This window comes from Excalfactoria chinensis, chromosome 8, assembly GCF_039878825.1.
Source record: "Excalfactoria chinensis isolate bCotChi1 chromosome 8, bCotChi1.hap2, whole genome shotgun sequence".
NCBI lineage: Eukaryota > Metazoa > Chordata > Aves > Galliformes > Phasianidae > Excalfactoria > Excalfactoria chinensis.
Genome location: NC_092832.1, coordinates 12,717,822 through 12,742,239, shown reverse-complemented (window position 1 = coordinate 12,742,239; position 24,418 = coordinate 12,717,822). Strand labels below are relative to the sequence as shown.

Here is a 24,418-nt window from a genome sequence, read left to right as displayed (position 1 = left end):
CCATTGGTCGGCACCGATCACGTGAGCGGGACGCACCACCTCGGCGACGCCGCAGTCGCCTCAAGCTCGGCCCCGAGCCGCTGGGAGCCGCGCGCAAGCGGGACGGGACAGCAGCCGTGAGCTGCCGGCCCTTCACCTCTGCTACCGAAGGTGCGATAGCTGTGCACCAGCAGCACACCGCGGGCTACAGAGCAGCAGCTGCCAGCAGGGAGCGGGCACGGCTCGGCTTCCCCAGGGCAACGTACAGCCACTGCTGGAGAACGTCGCTGAGAAACACGTACTGCTGCTCTTTACCTACAGCCTTTACTGATCTGCAGCTGGTTTATCTGCCCGTGTCCAACAGCATGAAGCAGCACCGCCCACACCAACGCTGCCACAGGCACAGACCTAGTGCAGCTCCTCTGTCCCCATTCCAGTGTTTTCTCCATGCTCTCCATGGAGCATTTCCCCACTCCATCCTCCATCCCTATTTCCACATACTGGTATCCCCAGCTCCTACGACAGCCTGGTTTCTCTCAAAGCCGTGTTCCCACATTCCCCATCCTTAACAGCGGCCGTTACAGCACAGCAGCGTTATGTTAGCAAAGGGCTGCAAATCACCTGCCACCTAAACTCATCTGGGCTTAAGATAAACCATTAGCCTTGAGATAAAGCATCATGATGCAGCTTTTATCTTGGTAAGTCATGAAGCAAAGCCCTCCTCAGGTCCATGGATTTACTCTGGTCTCGCATGGAGACACAGGCAAGCAGCAATCCAGATCAAGATGCACAGAGCAGACTTACTGGGCTACCCATGGGGAGACTGCTATTATCAGTCCTTTGTTACACGTCTTAATTAAATTATGTCAAGCATGTGACAGTTCTGTGGAAACATCCCACTCTCCACAGTTTCTCCATGGGGACCTAAAGATTTTGGCATGGTTTCAAGTCTGCTCCTCAGAAAGAGCACTGCCACAGTTCGGTGGGCAAGTCACATGCAAACATGCATCATACAGAAGGAATTAAAGGTTAAAATGGTTACATCTAGATGGCAGCAAAGACATTTTGTGACTACCCTGATTAAACAGCTGTTTTTTCATCATACACGTAATTAGACCATCCTCTGTTAGCCATGTCATTATCCAAAAAAAACCAAACCACATATGAAGAGAAACACCTAGCTTGCTTGTACAGACTGAGCAAATGGCTTTAGAAAGGATTCCTAGTTTTAGAATAAGCTTCAGATAAATACGACTTGCTTTTGCTGTTGTGAATTGCAGCCAGCCACATACCTTCAAACTGCAAACTCCACTTTCCTACGTAAGTCCTGACACAACTCGCTCTACCACGATTTAACTGAGACAAACTCCTGACAAGCATTTAGTTTCCTGAGGAAAAGAGCAAAAGTTTTGACTGTTATATCTGAACACTTGCACTGCACTGTTCAACCTTTCATGCAAAGTAGGAAGCTGCTGGGAAACACCATATATTAGAATTGTATTCAGGGTAGTTACACACAGATCAACATAGAAAAAAATCCTAACTCTACCCTAAAAATTTTGCCACAAAGTTTGACTGCACAATTTATATTTGGGTTCATATATTTAAAGCTTCATTTAAAATACACTGACAGTAAAGAAAACTTCAGAAATCTAATAGAGTTACTTATAGCCACAAGGACGTGTTTAGCACATAAGCGATTCTTGCTCAGCTATCAATTGCCATGGAAATGAGAATGGAAGACTACAGGCACCAATCAAAAACATCACGGCCGAATTTTCATAGCAGTCAGTCACGAACGAGCACTGAACTGCTCCTCAGGACAGACTGCTTTTTGCTCCTGCAGAGTTATAAATTCACCTAGCAGGAAATAATTAGGCAAAGGTATAAATTTAACTGAACAGGAAATCTGGGCTCACAGTAACTGGAGCAAAAGTCATCATTTAATTTATCCCACTTATTTTTCTGCATTTTTTCCTACTAAAAAATCCTCATTCTAGATATCTAAAAATATATAACGAGCTCACCTGGAAAGAGAAGAACTCTTTAGTTCAAATAACTTCCTGTAGGAAAAAAAAATAATAAAAATCAGCATTAAAAATGCACACAACAATAAAAGCCAAAGGGTACACTTGGACTTTTTTACATTCCCAAAGATACGGTGTAACACCACACTATAGGTAAACGCACCTTCTATGTACACACACACACAGCTGACCTGATAAAATGATCTCATTCTTACAAAAGGAAGGAAACAATCACCCGCCTCCCTCATAACATCCAGCAAGAAACACACAGGGAGTAACAACTTCAGATCTGTAAGTGACAATTGCTTATGCACAGCAGAACATACATGGCGATAAGGAAACACATTAAAAGAGGAAAGTTACTGACAACAAAAACCGTAAGAAATGTAAAGTCTCATTTATCAGTGTTAAAACAATTTAACAAACTCTATTACAGCCGCTTGAATTACAGCCATAAAACTACATCAGGAACACAAAATGATCATATGCTCTTAAAATCTGAAAAAGGACCACATGAATAATTGAAATGTAAGTATATGCTAACAAAACATAATCATTTCTTTGAGCACAAAGATAAAGGTCTTAAAAAGTTAAAGCATAAACAGGTATTATCTTGTACAAGCAGGAAATAGCACGAAATCTACCTCTTATTATTAAAGCAAACAAAAAGAGTTGTTGCAGTTTGTCTAAAACAAAGGACTTTCAAAAAGCTGTAGAGTTATCAGAATTCTTTGAGACAAAGATCACTGGGCACTTGTGAACAGCACAAAAATACAACGTTTAAAGCAAAGTCTGTCTTACCACGTCAGATTTAAGAGTTTTCACCACTGAACCGATGATTTGTTTTGCTTTGAACAAAGTTCTAATAGCTTACCGCTATTTCACCATTTATCACGTATCCCAGAGACTAAAACAAACAAACACAGCCCTACTAAGTGTCCCAGCATTCAATAAATACTAGTGATCCTATTATGTAAGCCTTAAAAAAGAAAGACACAATTCAAATTATGCAAATAAATACCTAGCTATAACTTTATAAATATTTCAATAAAATTCTGTTGATTGTGGATTAGCCTCCTCAATATACAGCTCAACTAAACAAATCTGTTGTCTTAAATTCAGAAACAGATCAGAAAGGTTCACTTTTGGAAAGTTATACTCCTACAGACCACTTCTAGGGCAAACTCAAAGCACGCTACTCCGTGCTTCCCAGAGCCCTGTGCCAACTAGCTGCGTTTTCTTGGCTAGTTAATGAATGATAGATGTTTAACTTCTTTTTCCTCAGATCCAAAGCATCCCAAAGGGAAAAAAACACTTATGCTCTCAGACTGATTGCTTTCTGTAACTGTTGCCATCTTCCTCAAACCATCACCAGAAGCATGCAGTGCCTTCCCTCTCTCCTGGAAAATGCTTTTTAGCCTGCATGACCTCCAGGCTCTGTAAACAGCCGAGGAAAGGCAGCCAAAACTGCAACCTCTTATTTCCTTTACTGTCACAAGCATGTTAAGAGATTTACACTTCTGCTAGAAAACGTAATGGACTGGAAACTGACAGTCCTTTATCTACCCACAGAAGTTACTGATCCCTAATACAGCACATTAACGATGTTCCAAGGCTGTAAGATGACATCCTATTCAAAAGCAAAGATCACATATTCCTGTTATTTCCTAAAAGCTTACGCCTAAAGACCAACTTGATGCTCCTGATATATTAAAACCATGTAATCGTTTGGCCTATTTGGTCCCTTTTTATGCAACTGATTTTACATTCTTAACCTGCTTCTCCTGATTTTTGAGAAACTCCTCAACAAAGCATCCAAACCTGAACATTTCCACTACTGTGATTTGTGATTCATGAAATCAAAAGTATTACCACTGTGTAGGCCAAACATTACTACAAGACTCGTCAAATCGTTTTAGTCACACATACCTCCCGTTCTGCACTAAGCAATGCTGTGAACCACTATTCTCTGCATACATCTCACCTCACGTTGCATTTCAGCGGTGAGGTGACTAAATGTCATTTTTCACTTAGGCAGACTGAGCGTTACAGGTGAAACGTTAAGATTAAAGCAGGATGTCAATTTAGGGTAATATTAGATAATTTTAACCACTGAGTAACATAGCTCTTGCAATTACGGCATGCTGGGGTAGATTCACAGTTCAGAAAGCTTAGTCAGCCCTTGGCATAACTGAACTTTCTTCACTGGCTTACCCTGATGCTACAGACATAATTCATGTTATCAACAACAAAAGACTATTTTTACTTTGCTAATTAGATTTTTTCCTTATTCTTTTACAATATTTAATTAAATATTAATTAAATATGTAATTAAAAATCTCAGAGTCCTCATAGAGAATCGTCTATTTGCAATCCATGACTGTGGAAAACAGACTGAGGTACTTTGGTAAACATTTTGAAACACCCCTCTCTTCACATCATATCCAGTAGCACAAGAAAGAAGTGTGATAGAACAGGGGGAAAAAGAACAACAGCAACAACAAATGTCTTTAACACCTAGCTGAATGGGAAGAAGGAACTACAGATATGTTTCTGTATAACGTATACCTTTACATATGTAATGAATAGGTAAGAAGTCACCTACATTAATATCCATTGTGAATAGGTCTCCAAAACCCCAGTGATTTTTAAGCCTTTTCTTTCTCTGTTTACTGTTCCAGCACTGTTTTTGTGTGTTTCTTTCTCAGTTCACTATACACAAGTACTTCAACAAACAAAATGTTCCTAACAGTTGATTCTGCATATGTATCTTTGTGATTTTTTGTTGTTGTTGAAAACAAAAGAACAGCATGCTTTTATATTTATCTATTGCACAATTCAGTACTTTTTCATTCTCCTTCCTATTAAAGTAATTCCACTACTAGACTGAATAGCCCCACAGAATCCATTTGGTCTGTTAGCTCAGGGACTCCCAGAACAAAATTAATAATAATAATAATAATAACAACCCTAATTATGCCATTAAATACAAATGTACTGAGACAGCCTTTGAGAGTTCACGAGTAAACAGCAATTGTAAAAAAGAAAGACTAAAGCCTCTGTAATAAAATACAGTACAGTACACAAATTAATGTAATACAATGGCTCAATCTGGAGCTGTAACAGACAACAACAATGCATTTAAAATGTTTATTATGGGCTGCTTCTTTTTCTTTAATTGCAGGTAAAAAATAAATCCTCAGAGGATATTTAAAGCAACAACGAAAAAACAAAAAACAAAAACAAAACAAAAAAACACACAAAAAAAACCCCACTACATTCTACTTTAGAAGTTCTACCAATAAGTTGATTTATAATCAATAAAAATAAAAAACAACGAACATTACATCTGAGCAAGCACTCCATTATAACCCACCTCATAGTGCCAGATTACTGCAGCAAACTGTGTCCTGTGCTCAAAGAGTTATTGCATCTGCTGGAACACTACAGGTTATCCTCACGACGGCTGGAGTATCAACACAGACTTCCAGCTTTCATTCTCAGTTTCTCCCTTAGCGCACCGGTGAGAACGTTAACATTCTTACAACAGCTTTATATAAGCAACAGAACACAGAGCTCTGTTATTAAATCAGCCTTCTAAAATATAAAAATATTTGTTATTGTGAAAATGTCTTTCAATCATACTTTGATTTTCATAGTTTTAATAAGGAATTCCTAATTAGAACCACCACTTTAGGACTACGATGTGCATTCAGTTGACTTCATGTAAATAGACAAACAGTTAAAAACATGTACTAACATTAAATAGAGTCAAACTGCAAAAACATACAATATGACAACGTTGTCATGTGCTCTTTCAAAGAGTGCATAGGACAGAGTGCAGCAGTCAATACAGTAAGTTCTTTTGATGCAATCCCAGGTCAAAGCTGTAAACATTCCTAGTTGCAGTTTCTTGGAAACTTTTCATTCATTTCAAGTTTTTATTAGCGAGTTGCACTGGGCTTTCCCCTGTCTTTTTTTCCACCAGTCACAGACGTATCATCTTCCATCTTTAGCCCCTTTGGCTGCTCAAAACTACTCAAAAATTTCTTCACTAGATTCAGGGTAGTAATCCTCTCCTTGCAGTGGACAATGGCACCTTCCACATGCCATTTTTAGCAAGGCCCCCAGTGCATGATCTTGAGAAGCACGTTGATGAAGAAGTCAGCTATGCCTTAATGGGATTTCCTGCAGGTTTTGGATCATAACCATATAGGAAAGTAGCTGCTATTACAAGGATGGCTCCGAAGAAAAAGACACTGAACGGAATAGGAATGGAAGAAAAAAAACAAAAGTTAGCTGGTTTTAGTTAACATGATTTTATGCAGTACAGTCAAACAAAGGACATCAATCCTGTGGGAACATAGAAAGAATAAATCATATTCATCCAATTTTTAATTTAAAAAGTCCACTTATTTCTTGTAGAAGAATTCAGGAAAAAGTTGAAATAAAAGATCTGCATCCAGATAAGCAAAGTAACCTATCATTACACTGACATATTCTGAGAATTAAACATATTTTCATGGAATAGCTGTCAAAGGTAATCAGACTGATCTTTCATTTCTATTCCTTTTAACTAAAGCTCTATGCAAAGTGCAAGCAGAAGCTAAAGAAGTGCAACTACTGGCCACCCAGGTATTTTTAACTTCTGCTAACACTGCTTATTCTACTTCTGAGTAAAAAGTTTATATCAGAAATAGTTTTATATATTGAACGTGTAGTATATATGACAAATTTATGTTCACTACAAGCAAAATCCTGTTAATATATTTGAAAATCAGAATATTATTTTCACCCCATACCTTAGGAAGACAACTGCTCCACAATCTATCGATTTACAAAACACAGCTCCTAAAATATTTTTCGCAAAACTTGGTGCACTGCACCTAGGATCATACAGCATTTTTCTCTCCTTCTTAGTCAGGTCTTTAATAAAGTACTGTTTTTAGAAAAAAAAAACACAGCACAAAAACACCACCCTGGCTTTGGGCTCTTGGGTGCCTACTAATCACTACAGTGTAATTTTGTGTCTATGACTGGAACGATCTCTTCTAGAACTGTTTAGAGATTGTATGAAAAGCAGTATAAATAGATGGCCATCACTACTGTTGTTCAGTCATAGGTCATCTTGCAATGAGGTGACTTGTGGAAGATATGTCAGTTTAGAAGACAACAAATGAACAAGAGTAATCCCTTTGTCCCAGTCTTACTCAAAACAGACAGCCAGGGAGAAATTGATTTCAAGAACAGAGCCAAAAACAGTGGAAGGCAGGATTTAAAGAGGAATGAGCTGAACAAACTGAGGGAGAGCAGATGAAAAGAAAAGAATATAAACTGGAGAGAGGTTTGTCAAAAGCTGAGATTTGAGATTCAATTATTCTTTATCTGTGGGGGGCTCTATCTTATGAAAAACTTAATCTTGATAAGTATACTGCAAAGTTTTAGCAATAGCTATGTTATGAAACTACATTTTTCTGTGGAAGTTGAACTTACCTATCTTATAAGGCTGGCTTAGCTTGTTTTCATTTATTTATTGTTGCTATTATATCTGATAAGCATTAAGTTTTCAATCACTGCTTTCTTCCATACAAGCGTAAAATAATTCTTACCTTGTAGGAACAAAATCCTGAAGCCAGAAATAGGAGATCAATGTTGAAAGTATAATAGAGAGAGAAGTTGCAAATCCCTTTAAAATGTTGTCTGCGTATTTTATAACGGCAGCAATCACCAGGCCTCCAAGTGCCTGTAAAATAGTGAAGTTTGGATTTGCAACATGGTCATTCCACTGAGAGTATCCATGTTAACAGAACAGTCATGTTTTAGGAAAAGCCTTTGTCTACGTCTAAAAGCATTACAGTTGTTCCATGTTATGTAAATCCACTCTATTTCCCAATTAAGAAGCTGTTTATCATACTACCACTATTAAAATTAGCAGAAAACACTTGTACTGTACATTTGTAGCTGTAAGGGAAAGGGCACACGTGTACTTAATATATACATTTTTAAGCATCGCAAATGAGATAATACTTACATAATTTTATGTTGCACAACAATCACAAACCTGCTCTGAATTTTCCAAGTTTTTATTTAGAAACTTTTTTTAATAGTGCTACGTTAGACTTTTGACTGTAGACATCCCAGTAGCTTCACCTACACTCATTAATTTCCCCTGCCACTTACAGAAGGGTAAATCTCCAAATCACAGAAACATAATATATCTTACCTGTAGAACCACAACTATCCAAGTAAGTTTATTATATCCTTGAAAAAATCCATTTTTTGACAGTTGCTCTCCATCATATATATATACACCCATCAGTCCAAATATGCTGCCAAAGAATCCTGAAAGTACAAGATTGATTTAGAAGCTGCAGGTGAAAAAACATGCAGACAAACAGGTTTCCTGTCCTCAAGCACTGCTCACACACATCTGGTTTTAAAATTGGTCTGCTACTTGCAACATCCAAATGCAATCAGTATTCGCATAGATTCTTTTAGAAAGCAATTTTTCTACACTTATCAGAAATTTTGTCTGTCTCCACTAGGAGTTTTTCATACACATTTCTTTCATTGCTTTCTACTGGAATGAGGTGACCCATCAGTTCAATTAGTTTACTAGCAGAGATGATGTCAAAAGAAGCAACTGAGATTTATAATTTGCTGAGTATGGTTGTGTACTGTTAGGTGGGAAATGTTCTGTAATCCCCTCGGGAATGAAAGTGATGGAGACATCTCCTCTCTGACTGATCTAGGCTCTATTCCTCTCCATTCTGTGAAAAGCTCACCACTATTTTCACTGCGTTTCCTTCCATCTGACAAGAAGGCCATTGTTTAGAGTGAAATAAAAACTTCCAGTGTCTTAAGTGAGTAGCTACCTGGCACTCACAGATAGGATACACTGCGGTGTTCCTGAAATTAACTCTGCTGCATTAATATCTAGGCTCTAGCAGAACTACTTTGGAAAGAGAAGGCGTTCCCTTACTGACAGGTGCACAATAAGTAACAACATTAAAAGTTAGGATGAACGCCCGTATGTATGTACATACAGTTATTTGGTGATTACTCAGACAACTAAAACAAACTGATCTTTGTACTGAAATAAACATAAATTCATTATTTCATCTTTATTCACAAACATGCATGCTTTTTTCTTGTATTAAAATTGCCAACTTATAAAATCTGCCTATCTAGACAAGAGAAAAAAAAAAATCTCTGCTGTAAAATAGGTCTCAAAGCATTTATTTAGGAACATATTTTACTTTAATGTTCCATGTTTAATGTTGAACAATCCAACAGAAACTAAAAATACAGAGGGAAGGATACTGTATGTACTTATCTGATTAATCTGTGCAAAAGACACACAGGATACACAAAATCTGCGTAAGATAATATTCTTTAGAACATATTACGTAAAATTTAATGGACACATTCCGTGCAAACTTACAAACATTATAAAAAATTAAATCAAGAACAAGGTTGACAGCAGGAAGCAATTCCTAGAGTTCTACCCTGCATACTACTCATTTATAAAGCACACTTATGCAGACCAGTACGTTTTTGATACTTCATATTTTTGCACATTTATCTTAAATCAGAAGGCAGTATTCCTGCTCTAAGAGGTAACTAAAATTAAACTTACCAAGCTGAATGTTTCTTATCCACACAGACTGCTTAGTTTCCTTTAAAATTTTCTCAAAATAAACGCCTGCAAATCCACTAGAAAAGCATGCTATAAGAACTGCCATCAGGCCTACAAACTGAGATCCTGCTGAATGCTCCTTAGCAGCTGTTGCTTGAGAGTCTGAAGGCCACTGGATGTAAAAACAGTTATTCAAACTTACTGTTAAAATCAAGTCACAACCATCTATAGAAGTTATTTTTTTAGCAACAATAGTAATTATTAAATGCAGACAATCACATGCTAGCAAACTTTTCTATTTTGCATCACAAATACTTCTAAAGAACTGCAAAGACGTAACTTTTCTTCAGCACTGACCCTGAATTCCAGCACAACTTATCCTGGTCATTCATTGTCACTGACTTCTAGCACTCATCAGTTGGTTACCTCTTCTATACACAAGTTTAAGTCAGGGCACCACTTAGCCCAGATGTCTTTAAGATGTGATGAATTGCCTTAGGCATGTGCATTTCTTTCATGATTTTGTGTACAAATAAAACAAGCTAAACTTTGTGAAATATGTATCATGCTAACAGAATAAAAGGTAGTGCAATAGACAAAAACATGCTGAAGAGTCTGTTAACTTTTGTCAGGATGTTTTGCTCTTATTTTTAGTGATTAAAATTGGAAAAATCCATAAAATTTAATCCTTAGTTTTTCTTTTCATCTTTGGATTTACAATAAGAATTTCTAGAATACCCTGAAATCCACTAAGAACTCTTGAACAGTCTCTTATCCCACAATCCCTCTAAAAACTACAAATTCCTATACCTCCATCACTTGGAAAAGATTTTGCTATTGAAACAATTCAAGTCAATTTGGCATGCTGAAACCATACAGGTCACAGATCTGCAATCTGACTGTGCTGTCACAGATCTGTGAATCCAAACTGTTAATGTCAGAGGCTACAAATACTTTTACAGCTGTTATTTGCAGGCTAATCCAGAGTCACAAGAACTCAAAAAGAGATGTTATCTTTTGCGCCTTTGAACTGTTTCTGGTGTCCTCCAGCTATGGCCAGTTGTGGTTCATAGCTCCTGGCTGTGCTCTGGTACTGGTGTGCAGCTGCTACATCCAGGAAGCTGTACTATCAGTATAGAAATGCACGTTCCTTGAGTAAACATTTCACATTTATTTACCTGCACGAATGCCACTCCTGTCATCAAAATTACTAACGATAGCCACTGGTATATACCCAATTTCTTGCTTAACATGGACACAGAAAACAGTGCTGTGGTAAGAATTTTCAGTTGATATGTAACCTAAAAGAACCAGAAACACTTATTACCACATAATTCATGTTTGTTTTTTGAAAGTTTCAGAGCAATCCAGATGTACAGTACCTGGTATGTGGCTGCATCTAGGTTTGACAATGCTACATAGAGCAAGTTATTCTGAAGAGTATAAATTCCTGAAGGAATGGCAAGTTTAAGAGTTTCCATGGGCTTATTAAGAATTTCATCATGTAGCACTCTGTTCAGGGTCCGCAAATTGCACTCTACCAAAGAAACACAGAAATAGACACATGGACTAAATCGAGAAGGGAAGAAAACATAGAGCAACGTTCTGTACTTCAAGATTAATAATTTCCCCCTTTTTATATCTATCATTGCTACCACGAACCCAAAATACTACACAATAGTTGTCTTTCATAAACCTGAAAAATGTGTTGGTGTAGCCTGGAATAGAACAAGCTCCCCAGGGGAAGTGGTCATGGGACTGAGCTTGCTGGAGTTCATTCATTCAGGTCTGATTTTTGGGTGGTTCTGTGTGGAACCAGGAATTGGACTTGATGATCCCTGTACATCCCTTCCAGCTTGGGATATTCTATGATTCTATGAATTATTCAATTGATATTTAAATGAAACTTATTCATAGTCATATTTGAAGCTGCTAACTTAAAGAGCACCGCCTACAATGCGCATGTTTAGAGGCCTACAGAATCATCAATATTTATGAATATGCAATGATATTTTAAAACTGTTGAAAACTTAATGCACATGTCAAAGAACTGGAGAAATGCAGTATAAAATGTACTAAATGAGAGTAAATCCAAATAGCCTTTTTTTTTTTTTTTAATAAGCTTAAAACTGCACTTCTTTTTGTATAGATGAGATTGCTATTTCCCTCCTGTACCTGTGTAATTTAGTTATAGGCTTCTACATAATCATTCATGCTTCAGACACGCAGCTTTTCATTTTGTCCTACATTTATTTATGAATTCCTTAAAATATCTGAGCAAAAAAACAAGCTTCAAGCTGCTAGTAGAAAATTTATTCTTGTACACCTCAGCATGCATCGTTATTTAAAGAGAATTCGCTTCAGCAGACACAACATTCTAACGGGTGTGCTGAGAAGTGAAGTATGACCACAGCCTTCCCAAGGCTGTCTCTTTAATGAGAAAGCAAAATGCTTTTTTTGTGAGCCTCTACTCACATGGCTGCCTTGCAGTTGCCATTACAGTACAGCGGATTAAGAAAATTACTTGGTGCAAAACTGAACACATACTGCTGTCTTTGTAGACCAGGAGAACACAGGACAAAATCTTCAGAAGTTCAGCAAGAACTACTGCAGTGGAGGACAAGTAACGAGGTCCTTCTTCTTTCAGTGTCCGAGAGTAACGCATTGTTAACACTAAACTTGTGGTCTGAAAAACCAGGATGCCCAAGGAAAGGTACTTTAAATTGGTAGACATTTCTTGATTATTTTCTTCCTGAAATAGAAAACAAGTAAACAAACAAACAACAAATCAGGCTTAAAATTTAATACTGCAGATGGGCATTTTCATTTGGAATCAGCATATTAAGTTACCCAGAGACCTCTCCAGCAAAGGTAAAGGTAAACAACCAATGTAATCCGATATTTCACGAGGAAAAGGAGATTAATACTTCAAAAGCATTTTTAAATACACGATCAGAAATAGGAAAGCATATCTGGACATTAGATGAGGTGGCAATTACAGATTTTTTAATATATTTTTTTTAATTTCTCATCTGTAAAAAACCAACACAGACTACTCACATCATCACCTTTCCAAATACTGGTTTCACAGAATAAATCTTTAAAGTTAATCCAATCACAGATCTCTTTACACAGATGAAGGCTCAGAAGATATCTTTGGAATAAAAAATAAAAAGCCCCATACTGCAGTGCTGCAGAATGCCCAGTATCCCACAGCAACAAGCTATCTCCAGAATGCAGTGCCTTCTCATTCTTCCAACTCTCCGAAGTTTTTCAGGTTGCAATTTTTGCCTTGACAGATAATACAGCATCACCATAAGACTAAGTCAGGACTGGCCTGACAGGGTTTTCTTTGCACTTTGCTGACAATTAACACCAAGTTAACGCAAGAAACTAAAAGCAATGCTGCTTCTGGAGACACAATATATTAGAAAGATATACTGCCACTGCTACTCAGAACACTGTATCACCTCCTGCTGTTCTTTATGCACGTTAAATATGAAGACAACCCATACACAGAAATGTTCATAAAAAGATGAACAATTACTGCCTTCACTACCCACTTATTCCAAAAACCATGCACTATTTTTATAATGCCAAAGCAGAAGAAAACAATTGATTTCAAGAAAAGTAGTAACAAGTCAATACATTGCATGCAGTTCTTATTTTCAGAAGCCCAAAGCTGACACATGTAGTACAGATTGGATGCTTATGCCAGAGCTGTCCCTGTGAATGTTTCGCTCCTACAGGCACACAGAGCTTGACTCAACTACCTACTTTTGTACCCAATACTGAAGCATGCGCTTATACCTCTAAGTACTCTACAGTGGAAACTGAAGCGTTTCCTCACTGACACGACTTCTCTAGTTCAACAAGAATTTTTTCAGAGATCTGTAGAGCTGTTATTCAAATATTCCTGACTGCCCTGACCTGTCCCCAAGCTTCAGGAGATCTTCTCCAGTCGAGCACTGAAGGTCACAAGAATATCTATATAGCATCAATATTTCAGAGACATTGCAGTTACCTGCCAACAACTACTGACTGCCAAGCCACAGAGATGTGAAGTACACACTCGTTATCCTACCAAATAAAATCATTTACTTCAGAAATTGTATGGCTGCAAAAATATCTGTGGAAGCTTACTAGCAAAGGAGAAAGAAAAAGATGCCTGGATGCAGAAACAGAGAAAGCAATACACAATAATTCTCTTAAGGAAATGTAACAGTTGATGCTTCTGTAATAACCATGGATTCGCTCACCTCACTGAAGAAACAAATGCTGTATGTGCAGAGGACAGTATGAACCAGACAGAAGTGTAAAGGTAACAGAGAAGCAAACTGCAGCCAAAGCTCACTATCTGCTGTTTCCAAATAACGGGTTCTGATGGACTAACCCTTTACATTACGATAACTGAAACTATGCACCCCCAAGAACCAAATGAAGGAGATCTTTTAGTCAAGGAGAAACACATTTGTAGCAGGACGAGAAACAGAAGCAGTTTCCTTGAAGAGATGTAGAGGTACATGAAAGGTCAGAGCTCATACCCTAGAGACATGCCAAAAGAACAGAGAACATAGAGGTAGAAACGGGCAAAAAAACAAAACAAAACAAAACACCAAGAGAAAAGACACAACTGAGCTTCATAAAAAGGGCCATCTGTGCTACTGGCAAACACTGACAGCAAAATGAGCATTTAGATGCCAACACACACCGTTTCTCCCAGTCATCCCATCTACTTAATTTTTTAGTATTGAAACCTGACAGTCTGGATCTAGAAAGAACACACAGAGATGGTCAACACTTACAGATGTTTCTTGTCACTTTTCAAAATGCTTCAGACCAAAATACAGATAATCGGAACACATCTTTGCTGAACTAAGACTAAAATATTCGCATTTTGTGAGCCCGTAAAGTGACAAAATGTCGTAGGACTTTCTCAGAGCTCAGAGTTCAGTAACTTAGCTGAAATGTCACAAGAACAAGAATTAACACACACATTTCTTGCTGATATACAACCGTCTATTTATGAAGCTGCTTACAGTGATCAGGTGTATCACCGATACATTGTTTATGAGCAATTATCAAAACGTTCAGTATGGAAACATAACAAGAAGCACAACAGTCTGATAAACCCACCAGAGACCCATTAAGAACACGTACCACATCATCACCTTGGACTACAGTATTTTCCTGATCAGTGATCATGGTAAATAAATAAATAAATAGGAAATTCTCCGACAGTAACAACATCAATTTAACCTTGCTTCCAGAAACACGGCCACAAATCCACCTTGTCCTGTTCACCACGTTGCATTCGGAAGGCAGACAAGGTATTTCTACAAAGCGCCAGCAGCAGAACACATTCCATCACAACGATTCACCAAAGCAGCTTCAGAGTTTCCAAAATTCACACCAAATGGACTCCAGGAGTCCAGCTTGATAGCTGAACATAGATTACAAGCTCTCTTCTCAGTGGTCAGCATGACAGGTGAGCAAAGAACAGGCAGTTTCATGTGGGACTAAAGCTAATTGCTTCACAAAGCAGGAACTGCATACTTCTGAAACCTACGCACACCAATAAAATTACCACCCTCTGCTGAGCACACACAATACCTTATCAGCTCTCCTTGTCTCTCTTCCTCTTTTATAACAGTTGCATATCAGCTTACAGAACTTGGTGCAAGCTGGGGACTGGATCCTAAAGAGGAGCTGCGTACTGAAACTGACACAGCTGAACTGTACAACTTAGCCCACAGCAGGGCTGGATTCACACATCGCTAGCAGGTGAGACACTCACCCAGCTCCTGCTGCCCCCATTGCAACAGACTGCACAGTCATAAACTAAATTAAACACTGTCTTCAGTAACAGTCCACACCCTGATGGCCTTAAATCAATAATGAGATGAAAGCTCCCAGCACAGTGCTTGTACACAGTCATACACAGTCATTCCTTCTGGGCTTCGATCAGTACCTGAGTTTGGACAGACTACCAAGTGCTCTGCGAGGCCACAAACTCAGTTTACACCTGCTAGTTCAAAGGCTGGGAGTTCAGCTGTCACAGTAACTCTCAGGCTCTTTCGGGATCCTTATCTTCCTTTTATTAGTCCAGGTAAAAAAAGAAAAAGGAACTGCTTCTATGTAACTTACTTGGTATGCCTTGAGATGCACCCTACAGCAATGTGGAACACAGGGGAAGAGGCCGAGGGCAGCCTGCGTGGCAAGTCACCGTGGGCACTGTGTACAGCCTGTGTGCACACCAGCGTGCGGAGGGAGAGTGCAGAAGGATGCTACACAAAGAGCTGTTCTCTTCTAAAATGTAAGGGGAAAAGACTGGGAAAAGGATTTACAGCACGAGGAAATGATTTAACAAAAATCAGTACGGTAACTATTCGGTTCGTGAAAAGATCACACTGCATGAAGTCTGAAAAATGCCTGCTCAAAAGGAAGCAGAGTTTTTGAAGTGAAAAATCATTAGCTTCCACCCCATGGCATTAATTCAGAGCAAATGAATGAATTTCTGATTTGCAGGTTTCTATTTCCTTCAACAACAAGCAAACAATAACAAGAACACACATAACAAATCTTATGGGTCCCTTATGCTTCCCATGTTCACAGTGACAGCACTACATGAACTGCGTTCCTCCCAGCCCACCTGCAAAGCACTTTCACTGCTGAGGTTCCCTCAGCACAGAAGTTACTGCAATGCTTTGCTCTTATTCCATGTTACCATGAATGAGTTTAAGGTTGCCTAACCAAACAAATGGCACTTGCACCTTATTTACAATACAAAGCTGAGCAGAATGACACAACCAGACTCTTAAAACAAATGCAGAAGTTCATGAAGCTGTGTGTGCCAGTACACAAGTTCCATGCCCAGGACCTGCCAGAACGTGAAGGCCGGTCTTTCCTTCTGTAAGGCAGACTCAGCACAGAGCCCAGCAGCTCACCCTGGTGAAACAGGCATGGACACACATTCTGGGCATTGTCTGTGAAATCAGGATAGCAGATTAAAGAAACCAGACTGCATTCTCAGAAGAAATTTGAACCCAACACCAGTGCTATTCCTACACAGATATAATGTCAACACAAGGAAAAGCACAAGAGGAAGGTGGGTAAGAGCTAGCTCACAAAACATGAAGAAAATACGGGCTTTTTTTTTTGCTTTTGTTTTGTTTTCCCCCTAAAACTCCTTCTACACTTCAGCAGTGCAGTGCCTTCTTCCCAATGCAGGACAACACGCACATAACATGCTACTTTCTATAACACAACTGCATTATTCAGAGGGAGATTCTACTCCATACATTTCAAAAGTGATTGGACCCAACACGATCTTCTTTACCCTTAACAGTAATAATGTATTTGTTGCAGAAATTACATATGGAAATAAATATCCTAAATGAAGCTGAGGGTGCAAAGACCATTCACAATCTACCGAGTGCTGCTCAACTGGTTTCTGAACAGGATTTGACACACAAATATTTAACCTCTATCATTCAACAATGCATTTCTCTTTTCCCTTCTGCTCCAAATACATAAATCTTTCATATATCAGTCAACATTCTGTTACAATTAATAATGCTGTAAACATTTGTATTAACCCCACACCCTCTCACTTTATAACGTGACCGTTTTCCACCTTCCTCGTACCAGGTATGGGCTTCTCCACTATTCCCCATACAAGCAACCTGTAATTGTCAGCTTCCTCCCCACACACGTACTGCTTTTCAGCTAAACACCGCAAAACACCTTATTTTAATACTTACCTTGTTCTTTCTCTTGCGTTTCAGTTTGTTACTCATCCTCCTTGCTCGACAGTTTAAAATGTATATTATTTTTCTTTGAGACTGTATTCTTCTTAGGCCTCACAAAAACTAAATGCACCAGCGAAGTTTTCTCCTACCTTTTTGAGCTGAAGGTAGAAAGGTTTCATTACAGTAATATTTTCAGTTTCTCAATTGACGTTTAAAGAAATCTTAACTTGTGAAAAGAAAATAAAAAGCGTTCCTGTATTCAAACAGTATTTGATGAGAAGGATATATCAAGTACAACACAGCACAACACTGACAGAACTCTGAACCCCAGCCTTCAACAACCACACTTTTAGCACCTTTTAGCAAGAGCAGTTACTCTCAGATGGCTTACACATTAAAACGTAACTGCTGGAGACCAACCAATGATTTCTTTTCAACTTTGGTTAAGGTCAGGGGCCAAGGACCCTATTAAGCTGTACCAGTGATTCACTGACAGAAAGCTGACATTGCCAAGTCCAACAAGGAAGACGCAATTACACATTAACTAACATCTGTTTCCAGATTGCACTTAACTTGTTTGGGACTCAGGTAAAGTTTTCTTCCATTTTTACAGAAATGCTGATGTTTTCTGGGTGCCCTCAAGAAGAACTTTTGATTTTCTTTTGTATGGAAAAAACAGTTACAATTCTAATCTACGTATAAAAGAGCAGAATTGGGAATGGTGAATCTCAAATCTTTCCTATGGCTAAATACTCTTCAATCCCCCCTGTATCTGCTAAAATAAAACCCAAAACAAAACCAGCACAAACTCCAACCAACACAAAATTCATCCTTTACGGCAAAGCTAAGAACCCAGAGATAAGATTTTCTTGGGCTGACAATAATTTAATTTGATGAGTGTTAAATAAATCACATACTGAGCATAAATATTCAGTGCTCCAGAAAGGCAGGCCCTCACTGACCTAAACCTAACATTGGTACTGCCTATAAGATAAATGAGTTCTTATATGTGCACAGTAGAGCAATAGTTTTATATTGACTTAGGCTATGACGTCTACGCCTGCCTGCCAGCACAGAAATCTGATACAACCTGCCTCTCTTTTTCAAACAGTACACACTGCATTCATTGTACAGATCACGGTATGGAAAGATCCAGGCTGTCACACTCAGGCAGTGAGCAAGAAGCCATTCTGTTCTTGGTTTTAGCTCAAATCCTGATTCTTCTGCAAGCACAGGAGTGCAGCACCAGGCTGGGATGAGCCAGGTCATGCCCCTCCGCAGCTCCTGCAGATGCATCAAGGCAGTAGCATGGCTCAATGCGAGGTGCTGACCATGAATGCACTGCTGGGGTTCAACTACAGCTATTTCTGAATCACCACCCAGGTCTGGGACAATCCCAGGTATTTATGCAATTGGATAAGAACCCCTTGAGAGCAGCCTGCAGAGAAGGACTTGGGGGTCCTGGTGGATAAGAAGATGGACATGAGCCTCATCTGGAGTACTGCATCCAGGCCTGGGGCCCCCAGTACAGGAAGGATGTGGAGCTCTTAGAGTGGGTCCTGAGGAGGGCCACTAAGATGATCAGAGCTGAAGCGCCTTTCCTATGAGGAAAGGTTGAGGGAACTGGGCTTGTTTAGTTTAGAGAAGGTTCCAGGGAGACCTCATTGTGGCCTTCCAATATTTGAAAGGAGCATCTAAACTGGGGGGAGGAATGGCTGTTTACAAGGATGGACAGTGATAGGGGAAGGGGGAACGGTTTTAAAATGACATGGGAGATTTAGGTTAGATACTAGCAGGAAGTTTTTTTACACAGAAGGTGGTGACACACTAGAACAGGTTGCCCAAGGAGGTTGTGGATGCCCCATCCCTGCAGGTATTCAAGGCCAGGCTGGATGTGGCTGTGGGCAGCCTGGTCTGGTAGTTGGCAACCCTGCACACAGCAGGGGCGTTGAAACCAGATGCTCATTGTGGTCCTTTTCAACCCAGGCCATTCTGTGATTCTATGATTTGTGTGCTACAGGCAATGCAGCCACCCCCAGACATGGTCACGTAGCTTGAGTACAGAGTGAAAACAGATCTATGGAGTTACTGCAGAAAGCCAGTAATTACAAATAAGTTTGCACAGCTAAACAGTGAACAGAAAGGGTCTGAACATAAGACAAGAAAGTGGAAATATTCAAATGGGAAAATTCAAATCTGCCCATCTTACATTCTAAAGCTGGTTCCTAAGAGGCACAAATCATAAGAATCCCCCCTCCCCTGAAGACCCCTGAACTCCAGTTAGGGGACTGAGCCTGTGGAAGCACCACACATACAGGCACAAACTGAGGTAACTGATGAAGAATAAGACCACGTGGCAAGCAATTGAAAAACAATAGAAGCTACATCAAGCAAACCTGTCCCAAAGATCAAGAGCATGTTACCCTATTTAACAGAGCCAAACCCTGAACTATTTTAAGCAGACAAGTGATTTCATTCTTCTAGGTAGCTGGTTAGGAACATGGAGCATCTCAAGCACGAGGAAAGGCTGAGAGGAACCTGCTTCAGTAGAGGGTTGGACTCAATGACTCCAGAGGTACTCTCCCACACCTCCAATCCTTATGATTGTGTGATAACCAATAAAAGGGATTAGGCCATACAGGCAGCCCGTAGGATTGTAAGGTACCTAGAGTAGCTTCAAACAATACATTGCTCTAAATAAATTGAATTTATACTTGCTACTACTACTGTCTATTCTCAAACCTGTACTTTCGCTGCACATACATCTTAACTCTATGCACCCAAAACCAGTAGGTCCTTATCTCAGAACTTTAATACCACAAGTTCACACAATGCCTAAGAATGGGTAATGGAATCAAAACTTACAGTTTTCCGAAGGAATAGATTATTGTAAATCAGTTTATCAACAGTTATCCTCTGCTTAATATTCACTTATCCTCTGCTTAATATTCACTATGTAAAAGAAAAGCATGTATTACTGAGCTACAACCAAGCCCAGCAGAAGTCATCAGGCCAGGCTACTCCAGCAGATGTCTACACAGCTACATGATGTTCTCTGCTGGGAACAACTGAATGGGTGAGGCCTACAGGCACTGCAGCACATGCCAATGGGTAATGTGCAGTGCCTGTGAAGAAGGGCAGCCCCATAGATTTCAGATGAAGCAGTCTGTCAACTGGCTGTTTGTTCCCAAACCCACTCTATCAGCCTGCACAGCAGTTCTCTGAGAAGTAGGGGTTACCTTTGATCCAAATCCTTCTACGCAGAGGCACTGTACCAGCCCAGCTTTCTGCTCTGGTGCTCCCTTGTAGAAGTTTGTTGCATACACTGCATATATCTCAGATAACACAGCCCTCCACTGCAGAAAGCAGCCTCGATCTCTTCTACCAAATCAGTTTGTAAAACTGCCCTGGCTTCCAACTCCTTGTCACTCTTACAACACTTTACAGGATTCACTAAAACACAGTGCAAATCGCAGTCAGTACCTTTCGGTGTTTACCTTCCACCTTCCAATCTGTTTCATAACATATACCTTACCTCGCTCAAAACCTTAGTGTTTTTTTTTAAACTAAGCCCTGAGCTTTGTCCCGCTGGAGCCCTTCTCAAGTCAAACTCCCAGCGCGATGCCACGCACACACCTGAGCACACAGCTCTCCCACCCCGCCGCACCCCAAGGAGCCGTGCAGGTGAGCCGCCCCGCCCCGCTGCACCACAGCCCCACCTTCCCGCTCCCGCCCAGGCCACGCCGCTCACTGACACCTCTCTGTACCCCCCCCAGTCCCGCTATTTCCCTCTCCCACCCCGACCGGCCCCCGCCCGCCTAACAGCCCGCTTCCCATTCACCCCCGGCCCAGACACCTCCCAACTTCCACGCACACCAGGCCTCCCCCTCAGGCCTCTGCCCCCAGATCCGCGCAAGGCGACACGGCCGGGCTTCCGCCGCCGCTCCCGGTAGCAGCCTCCCACCTGCAACTCGGTCGGCGCCCAGCTCGCCCCTCGCCGGCGGCCCGGCTCGCCGCAGCCACCCGGTGTTTCCGGGTGCCGTCCCGCAAAAGCTCCGGCTGCAGCCGTGGCCCCGCCCGCTCCGTTCCGAGGGCCGCGTTGTACCTCCCGCCCGGCCCCGAGCCGCGCCGGCGGAGCGCGGGAGGGCAGAGCCCGCTGCAGGGCAGGAGCGGCGCCGGATCCGCCCCCCGCGGCCCGCCTAGCAACGCGGGTCGAAACGCGAAGGTCCTGCAGCGGGAGCCAATGCAGCTGCGACGGACGCGGGGGTTCGCGTGAAATCCACCATCAGTTTATTAAAGAAGTGCAATGCCAGCTCACAGCGGACATTCAATTAAAAGAACGTTATTGCGTAGTCCAAAGAAACAACTGTCAACCAAACGGTGAAGGATCGTATTTAGGCTTCTTTTTTTTTTTTTGCTTTGCAAGCACCACGTTGAGTGTGAGAATTTGTTCACACTGAACTAAAGCTGACAGTATGACATGATTTTAGCATTAGAGCTCATCTTTATTGTATGCAGTGAGGGGCAGTGACAGCGCTCAGTTTACAAATAAAACCACGTGTCTGACATTCTGTGTTGGTTACTAACCCAGTATTATCTAAGCGATTGTTTCTCACGTCAATCAGTTTTCAGGTAGGTGTTTCATCACATTCTCCATTGGACATAAAAATAATTATTTTAAAAAAATCATACAATACGCTCTCTTAAAATGCTGCCTAGAACGCTGACAAAACTAATGATATCTACCAGTGACTAAACCCAAAGAAACTAATGAAAGACATGACATAGTAACCAGACATGGAACACGATAGCCCAAGTAACATCTGACAATTTGACTTCATGGTGTTGGTTTTTTTTTTCCCTGACATTAATTAATCTAACATTACTGCGTATTATCCATGTCTAGGATGCCGAGGACTTCTGATGTTCACACAGACCATTTTGATGTAACAGCAGAGAGTGCGAAGGCACTCAAAATGCTAAACAACAGCAGGAGTTGGGGACTGGAGTGTTTCCCAGCAGAGCTCTATAAAAACAGAGAACAAGCATGATGAACCAAATTCAAAACAGTTCTACTCATTACTATTATTAAAAAACAGGCCAATAAAAAAAATAACTTTTACCTGTTAGACCCTTCTATTATGTAGATACTTCTAACAATAAAAGTCAACAATAAAAGTCTCCAAAAATGTTCAGCAAATGTCAACAAATGGCAATGTGTGCCATTTTTTCCTCATGGAGGAATTCACTTTTGTCTCCTATGCACTTCCATGTCACATATCATTCTGTCATACTGTCCCTCTGCTGCCGTCTGTCACATGGCAATAAAACATGACAACATGGTTGGGAAGGTTCAACCTTTACTGCCATACCACAAACACTGCCTCTGACACCAAGAGCCAACATAATTAAGTAGGAATGCACTACTTTTGGAGCAACCTTCCTACATACTCATGTATTCTAAAATACATACTCATATACAGGAAATTTGACAGATACTTCACAAATATAAACAGTACTTTCATTTTCCTACAATACAATACAAGAAGAAACCAGTGGAAAAAGCTTACCACTTGACTACCCCCTGAGGAAGGTGGTTGCTGCAAACAAACAAATAACAAGTAAGGAAATCTAGAAATGTTACCACTCAGTGTTTTTGAAGACACAGTTTTGTCCTTGATCAATACAATTTTAACGACTTAACCCAGAGCATAGCTTTAAGCTGTTAAAGAAGGCAGTAGGTTTAGACAGATGAAGTACACACTTTAGTTACACATTCTCTTCATCCTGCCTTATACTTGAAAACAGAAAGTGTGCGGGAGGAATAACTGAAATGTCATTGCAAGGCTCAAGAGTCTGCTTCATTAAAAAAATAAAATTAAACTATAGTAAAGGATTAACTGAGCGGGGCCCACAAAAATCTACCAAGAAAGCAGGAATTTAAAATTGGAGGACAGCAAAATGTAATGGGGCCACAAACCAGAATGGAAAGCAAGACAGACTGAGACTTAAAATATAACTTAAAATATAACAGCTTTCCCAAGTTAAGGCCATGTTTTTCACAGCAGCTTTTTAAAATATTGTTTAATACAAAGGGAACTAATACACAATGCTATCTGCAGACCAAAGCATTCATAAATTACTTTATAAACTATCCAGGTTCTTTGCTTACCAAGAAAAGAAGAAGAAAATGCTGTGATGAAAGCTTTCTTACCTGCTTCCCAGAATAAGTGCTTCCCGAGGATCCCTGTAAAACAATAAGCCATTTACTTCTGTTGTTATAAGCTCCTCAAGAACTGTGTTTGAAGAACACACTTAGTCTTGAAAATGCCCTAACTTTGTTTCTGATTTTCATTTTACATTTTTTCCTTGCAGCCTTTTTTCCCCTATTTCAAGTGTATGAATTTAAACAGAAATAACTGTTCTGAAAATGTTCTGAAAACTAAAGATCCTATAATCTCATTCTGTCATTGCTAAGAAAGAAATTTAAAGAATGACAAGAGAAGTCCACTGACAGAGTAAAATGCTGACTAAAAAAAAATACTTTTTGTATATAACAGAGTAATGAGAAAAATATAAGGCAAACTTAACAAGTTTTTACTTACTGGTTTACCATGTTGTCGGCCTCCAGAATAAGATGAGCCCTGCAAGAAGAAAATGAAACATCTTTTATTAGAATACAAAGCATTTCATCATCACAGAATCACAGCATTGTAGGGGTTGGAAGGGACCTCTAGAGATCATCGAGTCCAACCCCTCTGCCAAAGCAGGCTCCCTACACCACGTCGCACAGGTAGGTGTCCAGGCGGGTCTTGAATATCTCCAGAGAAGGAGACTCCACCACCTCCCTGGGAAGCCTGTTCCAGTGCTCCGTCACCCTAACCGTAAATCGTTGCCTTCAGGCCATTCAGACACATGCTATACTTAGCACAAAATAATTTGGCTGTTGTTTGAACAAAATGTGACTGGGATACTTCAGCTATCCACTGCACAAAACAACAGCAATATATAATTCTGAATGT

At 40.1% G+C, this 24,418-nt stretch overlaps 1 protein-coding gene across 4 annotated transcripts; it reads right to left on the bottom strand.

The window, feature by feature from the left end:
- Positions 1-1,999: 1,999 nt before the first annotated feature.
- On the bottom strand, positions 2,000-21,533 carry SLC35A3 (solute carrier family 35 member A3). Of its 4 annotated transcripts, XR_011904545.1 has the most exons (9): positions 21,361-21,533; positions 12,193-12,397; positions 11,028-11,182; positions 10,824-10,946; positions 9,646-9,817; positions 8,230-8,348; positions 7,616-7,749; positions 5,383-6,265; positions 2,007-2,042 (listed from the first exon to the last, which is right to left on the bottom strand). XR_011904545.1 is itself a non-coding variant. In XM_072343642.1 (8 exons), the coding sequence occupies exons 2-8, from the start codon at positions 12,377-12,379 to the stop codon at positions 6,175-6,177; spliced, it is 981 nt and encodes a 326-aa protein (XP_072199743.1). In that variant the 5' UTR covers positions 12,380-12,397; positions 21,361-21,533; the 3' UTR covers positions 2,000-6,174. The 4 variants fall into 4 exon arrangements, 3 of the variants coding, with proteins under 3 accessions (XP_072199743.1, XP_072199742.1, XP_072199744.1); XM_072343642.1 differs by having other exon boundaries at positions 2,000-6,265; XM_072343641.1 differs by lacking the exon at positions 21,361-21,533 and adding an exon at positions 17,409-17,466 and having other exon boundaries at positions 2,000-6,265.
- Positions 21,534-24,418: the final 2,885 nt, after the last annotated feature.

Excerpts from the sequence above, each read along its gene's own strand:
- SLC35A3 (XM_072343641.1), bottom strand. The coding sequence starts at position 17,444 with ATGAGTAACAAACTGAAACGCAAGAGAAAGAACAAG. Across the intron at positions 9,818-10,823 it reads CAGGAGTGGCATTCGTGCAG|TGGCCTTCAGACTCTCAAGC; the intron begins GTAAATAAATGT and ends TTTTACATCCAG. Across the intron at positions 7,750-8,229 it reads GGATAGTTGTGGTTCTACAG|GCACTTGGAGGCCTGGTGAT; the intron begins GTAAGATATATT and ends ACTATTTTACAG.